We start from the raw sequence: 20,795 nt of genomic DNA on the forward strand, positions 1-20,795 counted from the left end.
CAATAGATTTTATTTATTTTCCATTTTTTAGATTTTTTGTATTCAAAATTTTCTCACTTATTTTTTTAGCGCCAAAATTATTCACACAAATCAAAAAATTTTGTACACAAACCCAACTGGCATATTTCATGCGTTACTTTCACAAGTGATCCGTATATCGTTTCAGCAAAGATGATCCAGACCATTGAGCGGATCATATTTGCTGAAACGCAGCTAATAATGACATAGTAAATAAATAAATACATAACATAAATAATAAATTAATAAAATAAATAATAAATAAATAAAATCAATAATAAATATATATAAATTTCGATTTGTTTATAATTTTACTGCACCGTTGCATCGCATTTAAATACGTTCCACTTTTATTTTGTACATACATTCCACATTGAACCAGAATATTAACCAGATTAATTGCTGGTTAATCCCATTGCAATTGGTTTGGTTCACATTCTGGTTTAATGTGGAATGTATGTACAAAATAAAAGTGGAACGTATTTTATGCAAAATATCTTTGGCAATGCGACGATTGCATAGGTACAGTGAGTGCAGTAAATGCAGTTAGAACAAAACTCAAGCCACAAATTGAAGTATAAAGTTGAAGATGAAAAGATAAGACAACTGGTCTGTTCTGTACGTACTTCTATAGATATTTAATTAAAAGTATTGTAATTTTTACTTTTTTGCATTCTAATACCCATAAACCAAAAAAAGGGTTGTCCGAGCAAACTGTGATCTCATATTATGTATACAAATCTTTAATGAGTTTTATTTAATAAAATTTTTAAATAAAATTCAACTAAAGTTGTAAAAATGCTCATCAGTTAAAATACTTTACAAAATACATTTATATACAATATAAATACATAATACACAGTGATGTGAAATAAAAATAAAATTTAATGTTGTATTTCATATTAATATGAATATATATTATAAATCATCTAAAAAAAGTTTTTCCCTTATTCCAACAAAAGGGTATATAAGAACGTAGGTTTTAGTTCCAAGAATTCATGTACACTATACGTAATCTGCTTTTCGCAGAGAGAAAATAACATGTAAGTTAATTCTCATTTTTAATTTTACTTAACTTTCATTTGAAAAGTATGGGAGTGTACCTAACATTTTGAAAGCAAATATTATTCTGATATATATTATGTGTGTTATCAATTACTTTCATATATAGGTAATCCGCACCATTTTAGTGACGAAGACTGAAGTCATTTATTGTTTACTGAAACGCAACTAATGTAAAAAGTTCATAACTTTAAAATATAATATCTCGAGTACCAAGCTATATCGACATCTATCCCAGTCGAAAAAGTCTGTCTGAATACTTGTTTTACGAAATTCTAAACCTAAATTGTGGCGCCAAAGTTATGATAATTAAGAATGGAAAATAAAATAAATATTAGTCAATCAATATTGCAGTGCAGTGCAGACCAATATGATCGGGAGCCAATACGAGTCGCTGAGCAGATTGGACGGTCGCAGAAACAAGTACATACGTCCATGTTTTTTTTTTGAAGAAAATAAAAATACGCTTATAGTGTTTAATTTGTTAATATAAAATTTAGTTTTATTTATTTATTTAATGGAAGCTGAAAAATGGTTCAGTAAACCCACACACGTCTTTTTTAATATCTATTAAGTACAATGGAACAATAGTAATAAATTAACACATACTTAGGATTGTACTATTGTACTATATCCAATAAAGGATGTTTAAAAAAAAAAAATTATTAATTCATTTGAATTAATTTTTTTGAAATACTATAAAAATAAAATAATGTAATTTTACTATATTATATTAAGGAAAAATTTGCGTAATTGTGGTAGATTACAAACATGTCGCGGGGCGCACATATATTATCCATGGACCGTGCTTTGGGGCAGCCCTGATTTAGATAATTGTTTTGTTTTATTATTTAACAATATGTCTGTATTGAATCGCTTTAATAACTAATCATTATTATACACTGTAATATAAGTTATTTTGTATGAAAATTAAAATATAAGTAAATATTTAATACAGTTTAAAAAGTGTGATTTTTTTTATTTTATTGAAAAAAAAACAATTTTTTAAAATTTATCTGTTAAATAAACGACCTAAACCCAGTAACAAATATAAAAACTAATTGAATATTGGTCGTAATAACATACATATTGGTCGTTATATATACATACATACTATATACCACAATGAATTGTAAATTATTTTAAGGGGACTCTGAATAAGAAGCCATGGTTTATTCTCCAGATATCACGACAGGATAATCTTTAGAAAAGCAGGATGTCAGGTCTATTATTCCGTTTCTGTCTAGAGGAATTTATCATGTTAGCAAGAAAGGTCTAACCTGCGGATTCACAGTGTTTTCAATAGCGAAAATGATAAGAAATTTAATATTGTTTTTTGGATTAAAGGTCCTGTTTTTGATGAGAAATATGACCCTCTTTTTTGAATTTCAAAATGGATTTTATAATATCTCTAAGGTTTCAAAGTATGAAACCTTATCGGAATTATATTCTGCTATCATATTTTTAAATTTGTGAGTCATTTCTCTTTATTTTGGTTTAAATGAATGGATAATTATTTGACTTGGCAACGCCGTTGATCAGGTTTTAGAGTACGATAAAGAAGTCAGAAAACAGTTTTATTGAGAAACCTAACTAGTTGGTTTCGAGCGGCGGCGGAGTGAGAGTTGGTTGTGTCGTACTGCGGTGTCGTTGTGAAGTCGTTGTGAAAAACTTTTGTTTGTGTGATTGTGCAATGTATCTGTATCTTTAAGATATAACATTTAATATAAATAAATTTTTGTTTATTTTTTTTCTGTGATTCTCAGTGAAAAAGTGCATACAAAAACCCCTCGCTGAGCAGATAGAAAAATGTGAATATGTTTGTGGCTGTGCAGTTTCAATTGGAATGAATTGTGCAATTCCACAAGAAAATTGCTTTCCTTCAGTTTTTTTATAAAATAAAAATAAAAGCAGTTTTTATGTGGAGAAATGTAAAAAAGTTATGAAGAAACGCTCTGCTCTGGCTATGTGTGGTGCACCACACATGATATATAACATATACTATATATGTAATAAATGAATGAAAAGAAATTGAAAAGCGAAGAAATTATCTGAAGCAAGAAACTTGTGCTTTAAATACTAAATATACTAATTTTCTTTAGTTACTAATTTTGCAGTACAGAGTGAGTTGGTTTACTCATTTCGGTTTCCACGAATGAACGAATTAACGCGATGTATCTGCGTATCTGCACGGGTTGAAAGTGGAAAAAGACGATGTGCAAGTCAAGAGTTTTACGATATTTCGTTTTTATACAGCTTCGGTCGGTTCTCAAGTCAGCGCTGCCCCCGTTTGCACCGTTTGCCCCGGTTTGCCCCGTTCCTCGTTTGCATGGAAATAAATTAAAATGTCTTATATCGAAGACTTGCTAAAAAGGCAGTTTAGACACAAATTCTATGAACGCGAACGGTTCGTTCATTCGATAAGATAAGGTTTAAGTTATTTGCCAATATTTGGAATATATCAGCGCCGACCAAAATCGAAGGAAACACAACACATTCGAAAGCAAAGAGAGATCAAAGTTGATCTTATCAGTTTAAAAATTAATAATAACGTTAATAAATAAACTACAAACGTATAGTGCCAGTGCCAGTGCCAGTGCCAGTGCCAGTACCAGCGCCAGTGCCTACAAAAAGAAATTAAAAAACGGTTTATATTACTTAAAGTATTTGTAGAGAACGTCGGTTTCATAAATGAAATGACGACTTCTTTATGGTAAAAAAAAAGTCGTGGTGTTTTTTTTCTCTCTGATCGCATTTACATTTGAGTTAATGTGAGTGAATAAACAGTGAATTGATCTTGTGCAATAAAGCTTAGCTTGCTTAAATATTTTTATTTTTATTTTTATTAATACCTGCCAGTGCCAAAAAAGCTGTCAACATGGATATAGAATCGGACGACTCTGAGCGCTGGGAAGACTTCTTTGGTAAGATAAATCAATTTCGTTAACCTACATTATTTTATATGATGCGTACGATATAATCGAATAATATAAAACCTGTTTCGTATATCTTTTGAGAGAGTAAAATGAACTCTCGAAACTGAAGAAGAACGAGATAGAGCAGCGCTACAATTATAAACAAAAGTTAAAATTTGCTAATTCCTTATAGCAATCCCTTGTCCTAAGAGTTTATAGAATTATAAATTGATTTTATATCTAAGAACTTAGTCTATCTACAAAAAATGTCCAGTTTTCGCTACTCCGTGCCATGTATCTAAGCTCGTTAAACAATTTGGATGTTTAACGACGTCCAAAGACTACATGGAGGCGAACAGTATTCACGTTAATAAATACATACTATTATTTTGGGTTTAGAAAAAAACTGATATCTAAAAAACTGAAAAATATAATTTTGTGCCAGTTTTTTCTAGATATGCAAATACTTTAAAAATTCAATGTATTTTGTGAAATAAAAAAAATATATGCATTTGATCAACTGATTCAAAACGAAATGTTTATATATATGTACATATATATATTTGGTGAATATAGCTTACTAGTTCATTTCGTAGGGTGCTTTATCCACTCAATTCACCCTGACTGCATGTCTGATTACAATGTGGAAAAATTTATGAGATATGGTTTTTATGCAGGTCAATTATAATTACTGCCCCTTTTCTAAATTAATGTAAATTATTTCAACAAAATCAATTTGTGAATTGGTTTTTGAAAACTTCAAAATAAAAAACAAAATCTATATCTATATATACCATATATATGAAGTTTATATAAATGGTAGAAACAAATTCTACGTTATCTATTCGCTTAACTTTGAAGCATAATAATGGTAATTTTATTTAAAATTTTTTTTAAATTTAACTTATCATATTAAGTCAATAAGTGTTATATAGAAATGCACTTAACGTGATGGCCACCTCATGACCTATATATGACCTGTTAGTTTCTACATGTGTATGAAGTATTTGACATAGCATATATTCTATTTCATTTAGGAGAAATTGAAAAAATAATTTTTGAAATATTAACCTTTCTTTTCCGAAAAAAATCATCCTCCAAGTAGTTTGTCTTTAAGATATAACAATCAGAAGAAGTTAATTTGTACAATATCGTGACTACTGGTTCAAGATATTGGGTACTCAAAAACTCATTTAATTGAACCGAAGCTTGCATTGTGCTGGTGGAAAATGTTTTTGGAGAATAGTTTTTCTTATTTGTGTGGAAACACTTCTGGCATACAAATGGCTAAGTGATATTCAGAACTGATCGTTCTATGTTGCTTGTTATCTCATATAAAGTTTTTAGAAAAAGGATTGCAACCATTTGTTTTGAAGTACTTCGAGTGGAACCAACTTTTGTTAGAATAAGTTCATCACGCAGACAACAACTCCTTCCATGCGCATACCCATAGATCCATTTTTTTAACTGTATTAGTCTTATATTCTAATTTTGAACCACCACTATTCTATGATATCTAGCAAGAACAAATCTATTTTATGTATGCTAGTGAAACTAGTGCTTAAAGTTGCTGCAATGTCACAGAATAGCACAAGACGATCTCGCATTATCAATTTTTACACAGCAATAGAACTTTCTGTCAGAACAACTGATATTGGACGTCCTTTGCGAACTGTGTTTCTAACAGAATCGCGTCCGCTGTCAGTCGCAGTTGTAAAAAATGGGACTTTATGTCCAAAAACAGAAATAAGTTTATCTATACACTCTCCAAATCGCTACGATATTTTCGTCTTAAACTTGGTTTAATGTTTGGTTTATTTAGTAAATATACAATATTTCTTCATTAATTTGCCATTTGAGCTTTTCTCCGTAAACAGTTTACGTGGAAATCTCGATTTCTGATAAACCAAGGTACGTTTACTATACAATGTATATGAAGAGTTTATTTTAGAAGCGCTGTGCTATGCTGATATTGCGCTGTGGAGCTTAACCCTATATAATTTATCATACCATATATGATATATGATGTTATACTTTATATAAATACATCTATTTTTTTATGTATTTTTTTATATATAAATACATCTATTTTTTTATGTACTTCTATTTATGTATATTACATTCATAAATCTAAATTTATTCAGATTATTTTGTGGATATTTTTTTATATATTATGATTCAATTAAATGTGTCATTTATTAGTTTATATTACAACGTCATTAAATACTAATTGGAGATTTAAAAAAACGAACTAACTTTTGTCTTGGACTGAGTCGGTTACGACCAATAAAGTCGTATCACCTGCAAAAATTATTGTTTTCAAGTCGTCGAGCATTTCTGAATATATACCATATATAGAGTATATCCCAGCGGTTCTTTTTTAATAGATAATAAATTAGCTGATTATTTTGATAAGATTTACACTGTTTATGATAAGGGTGCTCGGGTGCTTCCGTTATGGTATATGGTTCGAGTAGACTTTAACTGTCAAGTTAATTTCAAAACAAAGACGATATTTGAATACTTCATTAATTCATTAATTCGATGTGAAAAATGAATATTCCGAATTTTCATTTAAGAATCCCATTTTTTATATCTTTGGTAACAGCCGATAAAAGTTAGTCGAAAATAACGATGTTGCCATTTGGTTAAGTGGATTACAAGCTACCACCATTAATTAGTACCACTAAGCAAAGAATTAATATAATAACATATTGTATTTACAACGAAGTTTGCAATAAAGGAATGTAATAATACAATAAATATTATTATTGTTGTTATAATATAGTAGTGGAGAGAATAAAATGGTTTTTTAAATGAAATTCTTTTCTATCAATTGTTTTTTAAAAACGTCAGAACCTTTTTCTTCAACTCAGTCCATTCATCAAAATCAGTCATTTTGATACACTTAAGCAAAAAAGCAAGGGCTAACTTGAATTTTAGTTACAGTGAAGAGTATTAAATTCCATTTATATTATCAGCAATTATATTAGAAACCGATAAGTTTGCCGAGTTGTTTGTAAAAACAGTACCGAGGGCCCTCCTAAATATATGAATGTAATTTACCTGTTTGTTTCAATAGACATAACATACAATTTATTCATATTAGCATTCATATTGCACATAAACTATTAGAAAGAATCTCTTATATTTTGAACAAAATTAGATGACTATATTTTATACCTTTCATGTGTTCTAACCATATATAACCTTTTATATACAGCGTGTTTCCTACGAACATCAATTAATGAATATTGAAAATGGATCCCAATTTCAATCCGATTTCTTTATCATATGGTCTTTAGACCTAGGAATCAATCGAAATCAAAGGTTTCACCCTGAATAACCTAAAATATCACAACTTATTTAAAATAAATAGATTCAGACTCAGTTATAACTTTCTAATAGTATATTTGTTAAAGGCAACCACATTTTAATTAAACATTCGTTTAAGAAATTTAATACAAATCATAAATAAATAAGCATTTTCTGTTTTATATAATATAATATAATTACCATTCGGTTCCTAATTAATGCGATATTTATTTGTTTCTTTTATAAAGTGAATAGCTCTCAAACTATTTCACTCATCATTCAGCTCTAAGTAAACTAAAAACAAACATCAAATTTATTGTTTCAAAATTATTGTGTGCGGGACTTCAAATCCCTTTAAAGATAACATATATAGATAATACATATCTAAAATAATATATGTGTGTAAAAGAGATCGCCACTTTCCCCACTCTCTACAACATCTGATATTCCAATGTTGGGTCCCTCGACTCTGGCGTTATATGCTGACGATATGTGTATGCTATACTCAGATAAATGTGCTCTCAATATAACCAACGTAGTTCAAGAGCATTTGAACCTCATTCTGGAGTATTTCCAGAAATGAAAAATAAAAATCAATAATGAAAAAACCAAGGCGTTGTTTATTACGCGTAAGTGGAGACAGAATCCGTCGAAAGTGAGAGTGGGAGGTATGGTAATTAACTGAGAGGATAGCGTTAAATATCTCGGCATCACGTTGAACAAACGATTCACATGGCTTAAACATGTTGAATTGAAAAGAATTAGGTGTGCCGAAATTCTTCATCACCTCCAACCGCTATTCAGAAATGAAAATCTTGATGCTAAGAACATGAAGCTGATATATAACCAAATAATTCGTCCGTCACTTCTATATAGTTGTGTAGCGTTTAGCAAAGCTTTAAACACTACTATTCACCAGCGATTTACGACTTTTCAAGGTACCATGAATGATAGCTTTAGGGATCTCAAGATTGATACGATCAAAAAATACATAGACGATAGAGCCCTGAAATTATTTGCGGAAACTGACAGACTTAGAAGAGAAATTTCACCTAACATTTTTACCATTTCGTAATGTATACATTGTATATAAATTGTTGATATATAATCATCTATATATAATGATATATAAATAATCAATTAATATTGTGATAAATTAAATGTAAATACTTTTGAAGTGATTGTGGCAAATCAATTATAAAATTTTTGTCTATTTTTTTGGATGTCTAAATTTTTGAATGTCTAGAAAAATATGTAAATATGCATTATCACTCACTTTATACAATATTCGCTGTGAAAATGGTGATGCATATAAGTGTTGATCAAATACACACCGACTGTGATTTCCTTCTAGTTATTTGCAGATCACAATCAGTCATTGCGATCGTAGTTTCATATAAACAATAATTTAAACCACTGTTTGCGTTGATAAGATATTTTGTGTAATTTCTTTGCGTAGATTCGGATCACTGTTTAACGGAAATAGTTGTTTAGATCACTGTACTCTTGAGCACCGTTTAGTAAATAGTGCCTTTGATCAGTGGACAGCAAATTTGATAACCATTCACAATTTTGATCAATGTTCGGCAAACAGCGATTCCGACCACCGTTCAACAAACAGAGATTCCAATCATTATGCAGCAAACAGTGATTCTGATCACCATTCAGCAAATAGTGATTCTGATCACCACTTAGTAAACAGCGATTACGATCACCATTCAGCAAATAGTGATTGTGATCACCATTTAACAAATTGTTTGTTAGAGATTGTTAAGTTGCTTGATCTAGAGTTATTATGATACTAAACAACTATAATTTCACTAGAATACTTTTTTTTTTCTTAAACATCCTTTGTTGGATATAAATAGTACAGTCCTAAGCATGTGTTAATTTAATGTTATTGCTGAATTGTACTTAATAGATACCTATTAAATAAGACGTGTGCGGGCTTACTGAACCAGTGTTCAGGCTCCCATAAGAATACTTTTTAAGGTTATATTATTATTATTGTTAAGGGATGTGGCACTGAGACCATCGGGTGTATTATCCTCCCTTCTGGGTTTAGAGTAGGACCCTAAGCATTGTTACGTGAATAAAAAGTAGTAAAGAACCTACTTTACAGAGTTTTATTGCCTCTTCTGTAAGAGTATACATTCCCAAGAGTCTATTGCGTTTGTGCGTTAGGACATTCTAACAGCACATACCTATGTGGGTGATTTCTCATTCCCTTTGCAGAATCTACAGTTTGTATCCGTATTTATAGTGCCCTGTTAGAATTCCTGTCATGATTCAAAGTTTTTCTATTGATAAGTCCATACAATCCTGTTATCTCCTATTGTTATTGTACTAGGGCTATAAAAAAAACTTTTCTGTATAAATTGCATTATATTCTGTATTCACAAGGAGATATAATGAGATATATTATTGAATTCTCTCTAAGTGTTAAAAATTCAATAATAGTTTTTATAAAGAACTGCAAATTGTCAATATTAGTCAATTGGTCAAGACTATATTGACAAGAGTAATAATTTTTTAATGTTAAAGATCAAAAACAAAAACGAACTTAACTTAGTCTTTCATGAAGATTGAAGATCTACGTGGCATGAAGATTCTACGCAGTAATGGTTTCATAAAAATAAACGATATTGGGTATTTTAATGATATCATGTAATGCAGTTTTAATAGATTACACTTAACATTATCGAATTTCTTATGCCTAATTTAGAAATGGTACGCTTGAACCTCTTTTTGCTCAATTTGTCTATTTTCTAAGAACTCTTGGGGAACTTAGGTAAAGGTTATTTTGTGGTATTTTAATATAGGCATATTGTTAGAGGTGAAGCATATCACTATTATTACTGCGAATGGTAATGTGTTATCAGTTGCTTTATCAGTGATGTACATATGTATGTAATACAGAATTATTAGTTTATATATTATTTGGTGGTCACATTACATATGGATTACATCAAGTCAACACAGCTAATAATATTGTATTACATTAGCACTTCTGAGGTGATAAATCCAATATTGTTTTGGGAATGAGAATGATAAATGTTTTATAAATACACGTTAAATAATGAACGACATTGAAAGCATTTTCGAATTACATATTTTTCACTGTGTTGTCGCCTAATTCTCACTTTATTTTCTTATTCATATTCTGCATATAACCCCATAAAAATATTACGTAATATTGAATTTCCTTTCTTAAAGACTTTCAGACTTTCAGTCTCTCAGACTTTAAAAACTAAATAAAATTGCTTCACGTACTTATCTCAAGAATTACTGACTGGCTCGCCGTTCCGTATTAAATTTCAAATATTCTTATTACACAAAGAACACAAAGAGGAGTACATATAAAAACACTGTTGCAATAACCAAAAACTTGTGAAAACTCTTGAACTAGATATACGAACTCGAGAGTATCGGGATCGGGTACATCATAATGTCATTATACATATAAAGAATGTCATTAAAAATATAAAAACACAAGTAGGTAAACAAATTGATTATAAACAAAAATCGGTTTTGCAGAGTAATTTGTAAATAAAGAGAAAATATTTATGTTGCGTCTAATCAAAAAAACTGCAGACTGTCAACTACCGTGTGAAAAGCTGACATGCGAAAATCAGATACTTCTGAGAAAATATCTGGACAAGTAAATAAAACTCAAACGTCTGCAGTTAAGGAGGCTATCACTTGTCAAACTTACGACAAATTTCCTGTGACCAATATGATACTGTGGTTTATGTGTAGATACGTCTTTATAACCACGAGTAGCTAAAGTTGCAAAACATCCTCTAAAACAATCAACTATAAAAAGTTAAAAAAAGAACTTACGTCCCACCTTTTTTATTTTTCCTGAAACTTTTCATCGATCTCCAGATATTATGTTAGGTAAAACAACTGAAGAATTATTATCCGATTATTGCCTCGGAAGAGGTAGGTATAATGATCCGCATGTCCAACAACGTGAGGTGTATGTTTTAGGTCTGTAAAGTCTCAAACATAAATAAGTAACCACAATTAATTACCTTCAGAAGAGATGCAAAATAATAATTAAAGGACACAAAATTAAAATTACTTTTCAAAAATAAATTCCAATGAACTAAATAAATTTGTAAAAACTAATTACTTAGTTTTTTCTTTATTTACAATTTCTTCATTTACCTTCTGCTCAAAAAGTACTCGAATTTTGTAAATAAAACACACAAATTTAAATTTTATTCCAAATTTATTTTATCTCCTTCGAAATATGCTCCTTCTGAAGCGATACACATATGCCAACGCTTAACCCAATCTTCCATACACTTTTCGTAGGCCCGTGAAGGTATGGCTTTTAGTTCCTTCAGCGAAAGTTTCGGGAACAGGAAAAAGTCGCACGGATCCAGATCTGGCGAATATGGTGCCTTAGCGATGACATTGGTGCCGTGTTTGGTCAAAAAATCGCGTACAACAAGAATTTTCCATAGTAAAAATTTGCTAAATGCACTTGAGGTAATCTCACATTAACAGCTGCTGTAAATAAACTAATTGACAGATTTTACCATATGTGAAGAAAGGGTGTACCAACATAACAAAAAAAAAATTTTTGAAAAAGGTCTATTGCTTAAGGAGTAGTTAACAAACAACAAAATCCGGATACTTTTTGAGCAGAAGGTATATCTCGAAGTTCAACTATCTTATCCTAGCAGGTTTATATAATACATATATTTGCAATATATTCTGATCCTTTTGAACAAAAACTAACTGAAGGACTAGACAATAATTAGGATATTCTTTCAACATTAGTTTTAAACCGAAGCACCCATTAATTAAATCAAACAATATTTTTTTATTAAATGTCTTCCGTTGGGTTTACATATTTCTTGTAGCACAAATTTAAAAAACTCAATTTAATATTTTAGCGATGTCTGAAATAATGCAAAATTTTAATTAACCTTTTTATTAAAAAGAGGAAAAAGATCGAGTCTTAAATACAAGGAGCAGGAATTGAAGCATAGACAACTTAACCCATTTTTTAATCAAACACATAAATGTATTCACTTTCTGGGTTAGGTCAGGTTATACCGGCGATCCCTAGTGGATCCAGTTGTCCTATAGGTCCATTGTGTTACCGTATATAAAGAAAAAACTCAGGGTTTAAACCTACCTAGAACCTTTGACGAAGCCTTAAATGCTATTTAGTGTCAGGTCCCGTAATTAGTCAAGATCCTTAAGAAAGGGGTCTACTAATGTATTGAGTCGCCGCCGTGCATGAGCTGGGCAAAAACATAGTAGATAAGACGCACTCTCATCGTCTTCCCCACACTTGTGACAGATTTGATTGAAAGGGAGACCTAATCTTCTAGCATGGTTCCCTAGTTTACAGTGACCTGTAATTACACCTACCAAATACTTATATCTCTTCTGGATATCTTAATGAGAAGTTTAGATTTCCTTTTATCGGAACGCAGCCAGATTGCATACAGATGTCTGCATATCGTTGAGTCTTTCCATCTTTTATTAAATATTTCAGTACAACAAGAACTCAGTAACAGTTTGCATAATGTTAGCAATATGTTCAGATTATTTAGGCGTTCCGAGTGCGGTCCTGAAGCACCCTTAGTGGCTAGCTCATCTGCCGAAAATATTCTTATGACCCAGATTATCCTGAACCCAGATTAGGGAAATATTGAGCTGCGTCGACATTTCGTTTAGAGATGTGTAGCAATCAAAAACCGTTCTAGATGTAAATTGGACCACTTTCTGAGTTAAATTATATCGGATAAATGATTGTAAAATACATTTTCATATTGGAAAAATGTAGTGTTTATAAAATATTGCTTCCAAGGAAAAAAATGTGAATTATGTGATATGGTCTACTGAAATCAACTTATTATCGGTGGTTAATTAAGTCACTTAAATCATTTAAATTACTGTTAAGTAGCAAAGAAAATGTTATTACTTGAGTTTCATATCGTTTACTGCTTAGTAATAAATTCAATCGTTCAGCCCATATAAACTTAGACCGATTTTTGAAACGTTGTTGAATTAATTCCAGAAAATCTAATTTTTATATACAAAAATTTTGAGGGATAAATATTTTAAAATTAAACAAAATTTTCTCTACCAACTTGATTGGTAACACCACACTGTAAAATGAAAATCGGGGAGGTATAACTAAACAGACTAAAAACAGTAGACCAGAATGGTTCTCTCATTTGCTAACAGGAGACTTGAAACAGAAATGTGTTGATTATTCTGAGAGCTCTTTGAACATATTTTAACGCACTTAAGTGGATATAAGGAAGTGGGAATTTAAGTGGATATAAGCCGGTAAAAGCTGAATAAAAACGGAAATGCCAGTTAGAAAGGTTTTAGCTTCCATAATTAAAGATTTGTTATTTATCCCTTATTTACTCATATGTTCACTCAGGAAAAATAATTTTATTCTTTTCTAAAATATTCATATTGCATAGCAATAGTTTATTATATAGATCAGGGCTGTACAGAACAGATAAAATCTTGGGCCAATACAATCACTGAATGCGTTAGAGGGCCGCAGAAATAAATACAAACGTTCATAATTTTTCCAGAGAGTAGTAAAAATACGGCAATAGTGCTAAATTTAGTTTCATTAACTCTTCATTAATATATCTTTTACATTTCTATCAATATCAGCATTATTAATATTAGTTGTTGCCATATGAAAAATATTTTATTATTAATGTAATGACTTACGGCACTGGATACGAGTTTTTTGAACCAATTGCACAATAAAATATATACTAAAGTCTTTGTCAATTAAGTAAACTAACGTTAAGTGTAATAAAGTATTTAATATACTTTAATTCATTTATTTGGGATAACATAAAAATAAAATATGTGATGTTACTAAAATATAACATAGAAAACTTTGCCCAATTGTGGTAACTTAGAAACATGTCGCGGGCCGCTTGGGGCCCGTGAGTCGTGCTTTGGACAGCCCTGATATAGATAAATTTGATTTTCGCTAATCAACCAATTCATGTTTTATAATTAAAGATTGAATTCTTTATACTTTTCTGTAGTCCTTCCAGCTCAACTTAGCATTGAGAGTAAACCAAGGAATTTCTCTGCAAAATTTACATATACTATTAAATTCTGTAGCTGTCATCAATTCAGTTTCGAAATTTATTGCGTTTTGAAGATTAGTTGCAACTTTCTTAACCTTTTCCTGAGTGCATAGGACTGTCATGCTGTTTGGTATTACCCCAATGCGTTACGTCTATAATGACTCTGGAAAATACTCGTAGTTTTTTTTCTGCTCAACCGCTTCTTCGACTTTTGTTGTATTCCATAAACCTGTTCCAGCTAGGTGGGAAAGAATGTTTTTCAAATCGAGTATTCTAATATTATTGGTGATATCAATGAAATTGTGAAATTGACCGATAAGATGAGACGATATAAATATATTTTTCTGATTTGAAATTCATAATTACTTCTGCGATTTTCCATAAACTTGAAATAAATTTAAATTTTATAAAAGAATTATAACTATAAGCTGATCTTAAACTCAGCCATTATTAAGGCAAGCCCTGCATCTTTTTTTGTTATTGGAAAAGTTGTAACGTAATTTTTGGAAGAACTATTAGGCCGAAGAATGTATGTCAGATGTTTTTCAAATGCGTTTGATTTCAGTCCATGTGCTATTGTCATTTTTGATAAGTGGAATATGGCTGAGTTTTTTAAAATTATTATGTTCTTCCATAGAAAATTAATTTTTTCTGCGTTGAGAAAAGGCTCAGATAGATATATTATTTTTGATATGGGCAAATTTTTTTTTAGCTCCTCATCTGCTTTATTAAATTTAAATTTGTCGAGTGAATTGTTTTAACCTCATTGCCTCTTTGAGAAATCCATGCAGTTTGCTGGATATCTGGAAAGGTCTCTAATTCTTGTTTTAAAGCATCAACTGGTAAAAAGGGGATAATTTAAATAAATCCCAATAAGTTTATTTATTGAAAAATGTCAAGTTTTTTTCTTTTCCAATAATTGATTTAAACACCGTCAGGATTATAAGGAAATGATCTGAATTTAATTTTAAATTCTAATTTAATTAAATAAAATTTTGGGATATATTTTTTGTTACCAAAAAATCTATAATATCGGATGTTTTATTTAAATGATCAATACGTTTTTTTTTCCTGTCGGCATAAACTCGCACCCGGTTTCAATAACCGCTTTTATAGCTACCGGCCTTTAGTTGTGATGAGACGCGAACCCAATAAAGGTAATGAATTTTATATTCAATATTTTCTTTTCTTTAAATAAAATAGAATATTTAGTTGGAAAAAGTAACTGTTATTGTCAAGCTATAACGTATATATGTTTTGATAGTAATAGTCGTGCATTGGAAATTATTAGCACATATTTTGTCTTCTTCGTAACTGCACATGATCATAAATAATATGTTCAGAACTTTTGGGACGCTATCAATGGTGTTTTCTTAATAATAGTATTACGAATATTTTAGAGCTCCTTGGCAACTGTGGTCCTTGTAATTTCCCAGATAACTCTAAGTGCAAGTGCGATAATCAAGCTTTCGATCAATCAGTTTAATGCAAGCGATTGTCTAGATATTGTAAAAACTTGATTTTATGAATGCCAATTAAGATTTTACAGAATAATTTTTATTTAATAAGAGTGAATTTTACAATTGTAATTTCTATTATTATGTAACATATTAAAATTTTTATTACTAATCTGTATAATCTGTTTTTGTAGTAACCACCGAGTACATGTCCATCATATAAAAGCGATGAAAGCTACAATTCATTAAAATAGAATAGATAAAATTGAATTTATTTAGTAAAATCTTAATAATAGGTAGTTTGAAATTTATATTATTAGAGCTCATCTAAATAGAATGAAATACTTTGAACATGTCGAAAACTTCACATGATTAAAATTTTTAATACTTATTTTATTATTTTATTATATATTAAAAATATTTGGTTTTATTTTTTCAGGAAGTGCAACAGAACTAGAATCAATACTTGGTATATATGACAATTTGACTGCTAATGCATCGAAAACAAGTCTGGAAAAGTCAAACTCCTCTCATATAACAATGGATCAGCCAATTTTTATAGGACCAGAGTTAAACATTAACTCTAATTATGACTTGCCACCAAGTTTAACTCAGAAATCCATATCGGGTATAAACAAAAGTGCTAATAAAACTTATCAGTGCAATACAAAGACTTCAGATGTAGCTGAAATTAATTCCAGTACCACAGCAAATATCCAGGATCAGGATAAATCAATCTTATCTACCAAAAACTCTTCAAAGCACCGTAGTAATATTCGCGTATTGTCTCCGAATGTTCAACGCCTGATCACAATATCAGACATAAAACCGGTAGACGCAGTTGATATTAATGCGGTACATAATAATTTACAAAATTTAACACTCAGTCCAGTATTACAACACCGTTTTGTGAAAAAACCTTCAACTCCAACAAACACTCATAAAGCTAAGTTCTCGCATATTCCGCTTTCGAAAACTACTGGTAAACTTACACAATCCGGCAACGACCTTGTGGACACATTTGACTCTAGCACAGAATATCTGGATGCGTTAAGTTTCTCTACACCAAATCATAGATCTATTGACATAACAACGCCATCTTTAATTGACTGTCATGACAACATTGATATAAAAACAACGACAAGTTTATCACCTTCTAATGCTACTTATAAATCAAATACTAAACCAAAACTTTCGCTATTTAATACAGACTCAGAGAGAACTGTGTCGCTTATTGAATTAGAAAAACTCAAGCAATCGAATCACAAATTCGGCGCCAGTAAAATTCAATCTATTGAACGTAATACGTATAGTGGGAAGTCAGTTGCTACAAATCCGCAAGAAATCGCCGAGGCAATTAATTATTCAATTTTAAATAATAGCATAAAGCATATGACACTCACAGAAAAGTTATCTTTTGGTGTTCCAACAAAAACTGAAGGAGTAGTAGAAACAATTAACATCCCTTTAATATCAAAATCCCTAGCGCGAAGCAGTTCCGCAGTTACTTCTTCGAAAGTTTCAGAATCATCCGTACGATACTATTCCCGATCAAATAGTTTATCTGTGAAAGCGAATAAGGAAAGTGATATTAAACCAATAATATCAAACAAAAATGTTATAAATGTCTTAGAAGACAAAAGTGTTAAATCGCCAGTTGAAAGCATAGACCTTGTAACAATAAATAAACCAAAATTTTCCCCAAAAGAGGTGCGGAAACATCCCGGACTCATTATACCAGACATTGCTAAATTAAAAATCAGACCTTTATCATCTTCATCAATATGTTCTACAACATCGAGTTCAAGTTCAGGATCAGATCAATTAAATAGCAAACTAAACAGCTCCTATCTAGCAAGTGTGGAAAGCTTAGCTGACCACAGCGAAAATGAATCAACTGATCTTCATATTAGTTTAAGTGTTTACGAACGCGCATGTATGGAAATTATAGACTCAGAACGAAGTTACGTAGAAGATTTAGGGCAAGTCATTAAGGGGTAAATACATTATATTTATAAATAACGATTAATAAAAAAGATTATATATAAAACACACTTTTTAGATATTTGCTTGATTGGAAGGAACGAGCCTGCTTGAGTTATGACGAGTTAAAAATACTGTTCTCCAACATTCAAGATGTCTACAAGTTCAATACAACACTTCTAAAGAAATTAATGGAATCTGGGATAAATTCCCTTAAAATCGCAAACTGTTTTATTGAACTACGAGGCGGGTTCGACGTGTATACAAAATATTGGTAAGTGTTTAGTTCGTATGGCATTGACACATAATGTCCACTGTTCTATATTACTCGATTAAATTTTTTATTTATTTAAGCACTTATAATGTAAATTCAGCTAAGTAAACTTGAATTTTATTTTTTGCAGTACAAGTTATCCTGAAGCTATATCTCTACTGACAAAATTACTGCAAGCGACGCATACGAACGCCCTCCTGGCATCTACACAAAAAATGTTGCAGCACACCTTGCCACTGGGTTCATACCTATTGAAACCTGTGCAGCGCATACTTAAATATCATTTGCTTCTAGACGTAAGAAATGCAAAAGCAGGAATATCTAAACGAAATAGTTTTAAATTTTTATTATGTTATTTTGTAATTAGAATTTACGCAAACATTCTGACGTGAAAGAAGTGACTCAAGCGCACGAAATCATGCGTCAAGTTGCTTATAATATAGACCAAGTCAAACGAAAGTTAGAGCAGCAAAGTCGTGTTAAGGAACTAGCTGGCATTTTAGATGGTTGGTTAGGACCAGGTAAGTGCAAAAACAAAACTGATGGATACGGCTATATAACATAGTTCATTTTATTTTTACCCTTAGAACTTACGGTGTTAGGAGAGTTACGACAGGAAGGTTTGTTGATGGAAAACAATAAACCGCGCTTGGTATTTCTGTTTTCGACTATGCTGATTTTAACTAAACAAAAAGAAGATAGTCGTTTACAATTCAAAAGTTATATACATGTAGGTGACATATTTATCTAATTCTTTAGTGCTTTCTAGAATTATGAAGTGTTGTTTTATATATTTATTTAGCAAAATAATTTGATGCTTAGTGAGCATTTGCCTGGAGACCCGACTAGTTTCTATGTAATTCCATACGACGAACCGCGACATCAAATTAAGCTTACTGCTAAAAACCGAGAGCAGAAAAGGTTATGGACTCAACATATTAAAGCTGTAATATTGGAAAAATTTGATAATATTCCGAATCATGTTAAGGAACTTGTTTACAAATTGGGAGATGAGGAAGGTAAATACTTACTTAAATTACAACAAAATAATGTATCATGTTAGCTCTCAAACCATAAAAAAATCAAACAAGAAAGAAAGTCAGCTGTGGGATTACTGAAAATTAGATATACTCTCATAGTAACTTTGAGTAGCACTGTGTATACACAAGTGCGTTCCACCAGTGAATTTTCGAGTAAATGAGAGCATCTGTGAGAGCGTAACATCCCTGTTGTAATTTAAAAATGCTACGTAGACTTTACTCGTAGATTTTATTTCAAGTGAAATTTATGTGATGTGTGAATCAGCTGTTTTGGTTTAAATTTAAAATTTTGTATTATTTATTTGCGCGGCACTGGGTTCTCACCAGACTTTACACAAAGCTGTTCCATGAAAATCTTTGTAAAGAGCGTAATTCGGCACTTTATTTATGTTTGTACTTTACTTGTGTTCTACTTGAGTTTTACTACGAGTAAATCGTGGAACAGACCTAATATATATCAAATCATTTATATATTACTTCAGTTCTTTTTTAAACAAATCAATCTGAATTAAATATCTTTACTAGAAATGTAATATTTTCATAATGATTAATTAATTTTATGTTCAACAATATTATCAGCAACAAATACGAATCATGCTGAAGATTCTTCAAAGTTCCTTATTCAAAACTCAGAAATAGGCATGTTGTGCGTTAAGTTGTACTGTCCTTTAATATCCAAAATATGTGTAACTGTCCAATCCATTAGTTTAAAATATTGTGAACCAAGTATTCATATTCATACTCATATTAAACAAAAAACTTTTTGATTAAATCCATAACGTAACTCTGTAAGTAAAGGATGTGGTAAAGTTATTTATATATATGTTATGTGCTATGGACAGAGAAAATATTAAAATCACCTATATGTAAAAATATTTAACATCATTAATAGAAAGCGCTTTATTAATTCTTATAATCAAACATAAAGTAACTCTAGATTATATGCTATTTTGATCTGAATTATATAATTGGGATCTACAAATCTTATGCAATATAGTAGATGTTTATATGTATTTGGCATTAGTTTTAATAATGATAAGTAATATTATTTTTTCTTTTCACTTTTAGTGTTGTAAGCTTTATTCGTAAATTTACCTCTATATCATAATTCGTAGAGTCTAATTTAATTGCACCTAATAATAATAAAAGGGCAGGGCGGCAGCTCGATATTCAGAGTGACTAACATTTTTCTTTGTTTTACACGGAATATCTTGTTTTCAATACTGTACAGTATACATATGGTACAAGTATATACAAGTATAATTTGGAAAATTTAGATGATTGTAGATGATTGTTGCATTCAGGAACAAAGTAAGTATGACGCAAAAATTCTAAGCATATTGTATGTCATTCTTACTTTCAGTCGCACATTCATTCGTATTTGACTAAATAACTGTGCTAAATGCATAGCATCTATTTAGCATAGAAATCCATATTCATTTAATTTTATCTGAAATCATAATATCGCACAACTTACCTAATTTTAGCAATTAAATCACAGTACAGTATCACAGTAATAAGCCCTGGTTTTTTAATGACTGCTCTACTAACATTATTTCTCTGGTAACAGTTTAAAGTACAGTGCATTATCTTCTGTAGTAGCGTTGAATATATAATATACATATATTAAC

General features: G+C 30.5%; 1 protein-coding gene across 1 annotated transcript; it reads left to right on the forward strand.

Annotated features, from left to right (window-relative positions):
• Nucleotides 1-3,705: 3,705 nt before the first annotated feature.
• LOC119662996 (rhoGEF domain-containing protein gxcJ-like) lies at nucleotides 3,706-20,469 on the forward strand. Its single transcript, XM_038072656.1, has 8 exons — nucleotides 3,706-4,004; nucleotides 16,307-17,864; nucleotides 17,930-18,124; nucleotides 18,255-18,420; nucleotides 18,492-18,645; nucleotides 18,712-18,854; nucleotides 18,927-19,143; nucleotides 20,233-20,469. The coding sequence occupies exons 1-8, from the start codon at nucleotides 3,959-3,961 to the stop codon at nucleotides 20,238-20,240; spliced, it is 2,487 nt and encodes an 828-aa protein (XP_037928584.1). The 5' UTR covers nucleotides 3,706-3,958; the 3' UTR covers nucleotides 20,241-20,469.
• Nucleotides 20,470-20,795: the final 326 nt, after the last annotated feature.

Source organism: Teleopsis dalmanni, unplaced genomic scaffold, assembly GCF_002237135.1.
Source record: "Teleopsis dalmanni isolate 2A unplaced genomic scaffold, ASM223713v2 unscaffolded_contig_0064, whole genome shotgun sequence".
NCBI classification, from domain to species: domain Eukaryota; kingdom Metazoa; phylum Arthropoda; class Insecta; order Diptera; family Diopsidae; genus Teleopsis; species Teleopsis dalmanni.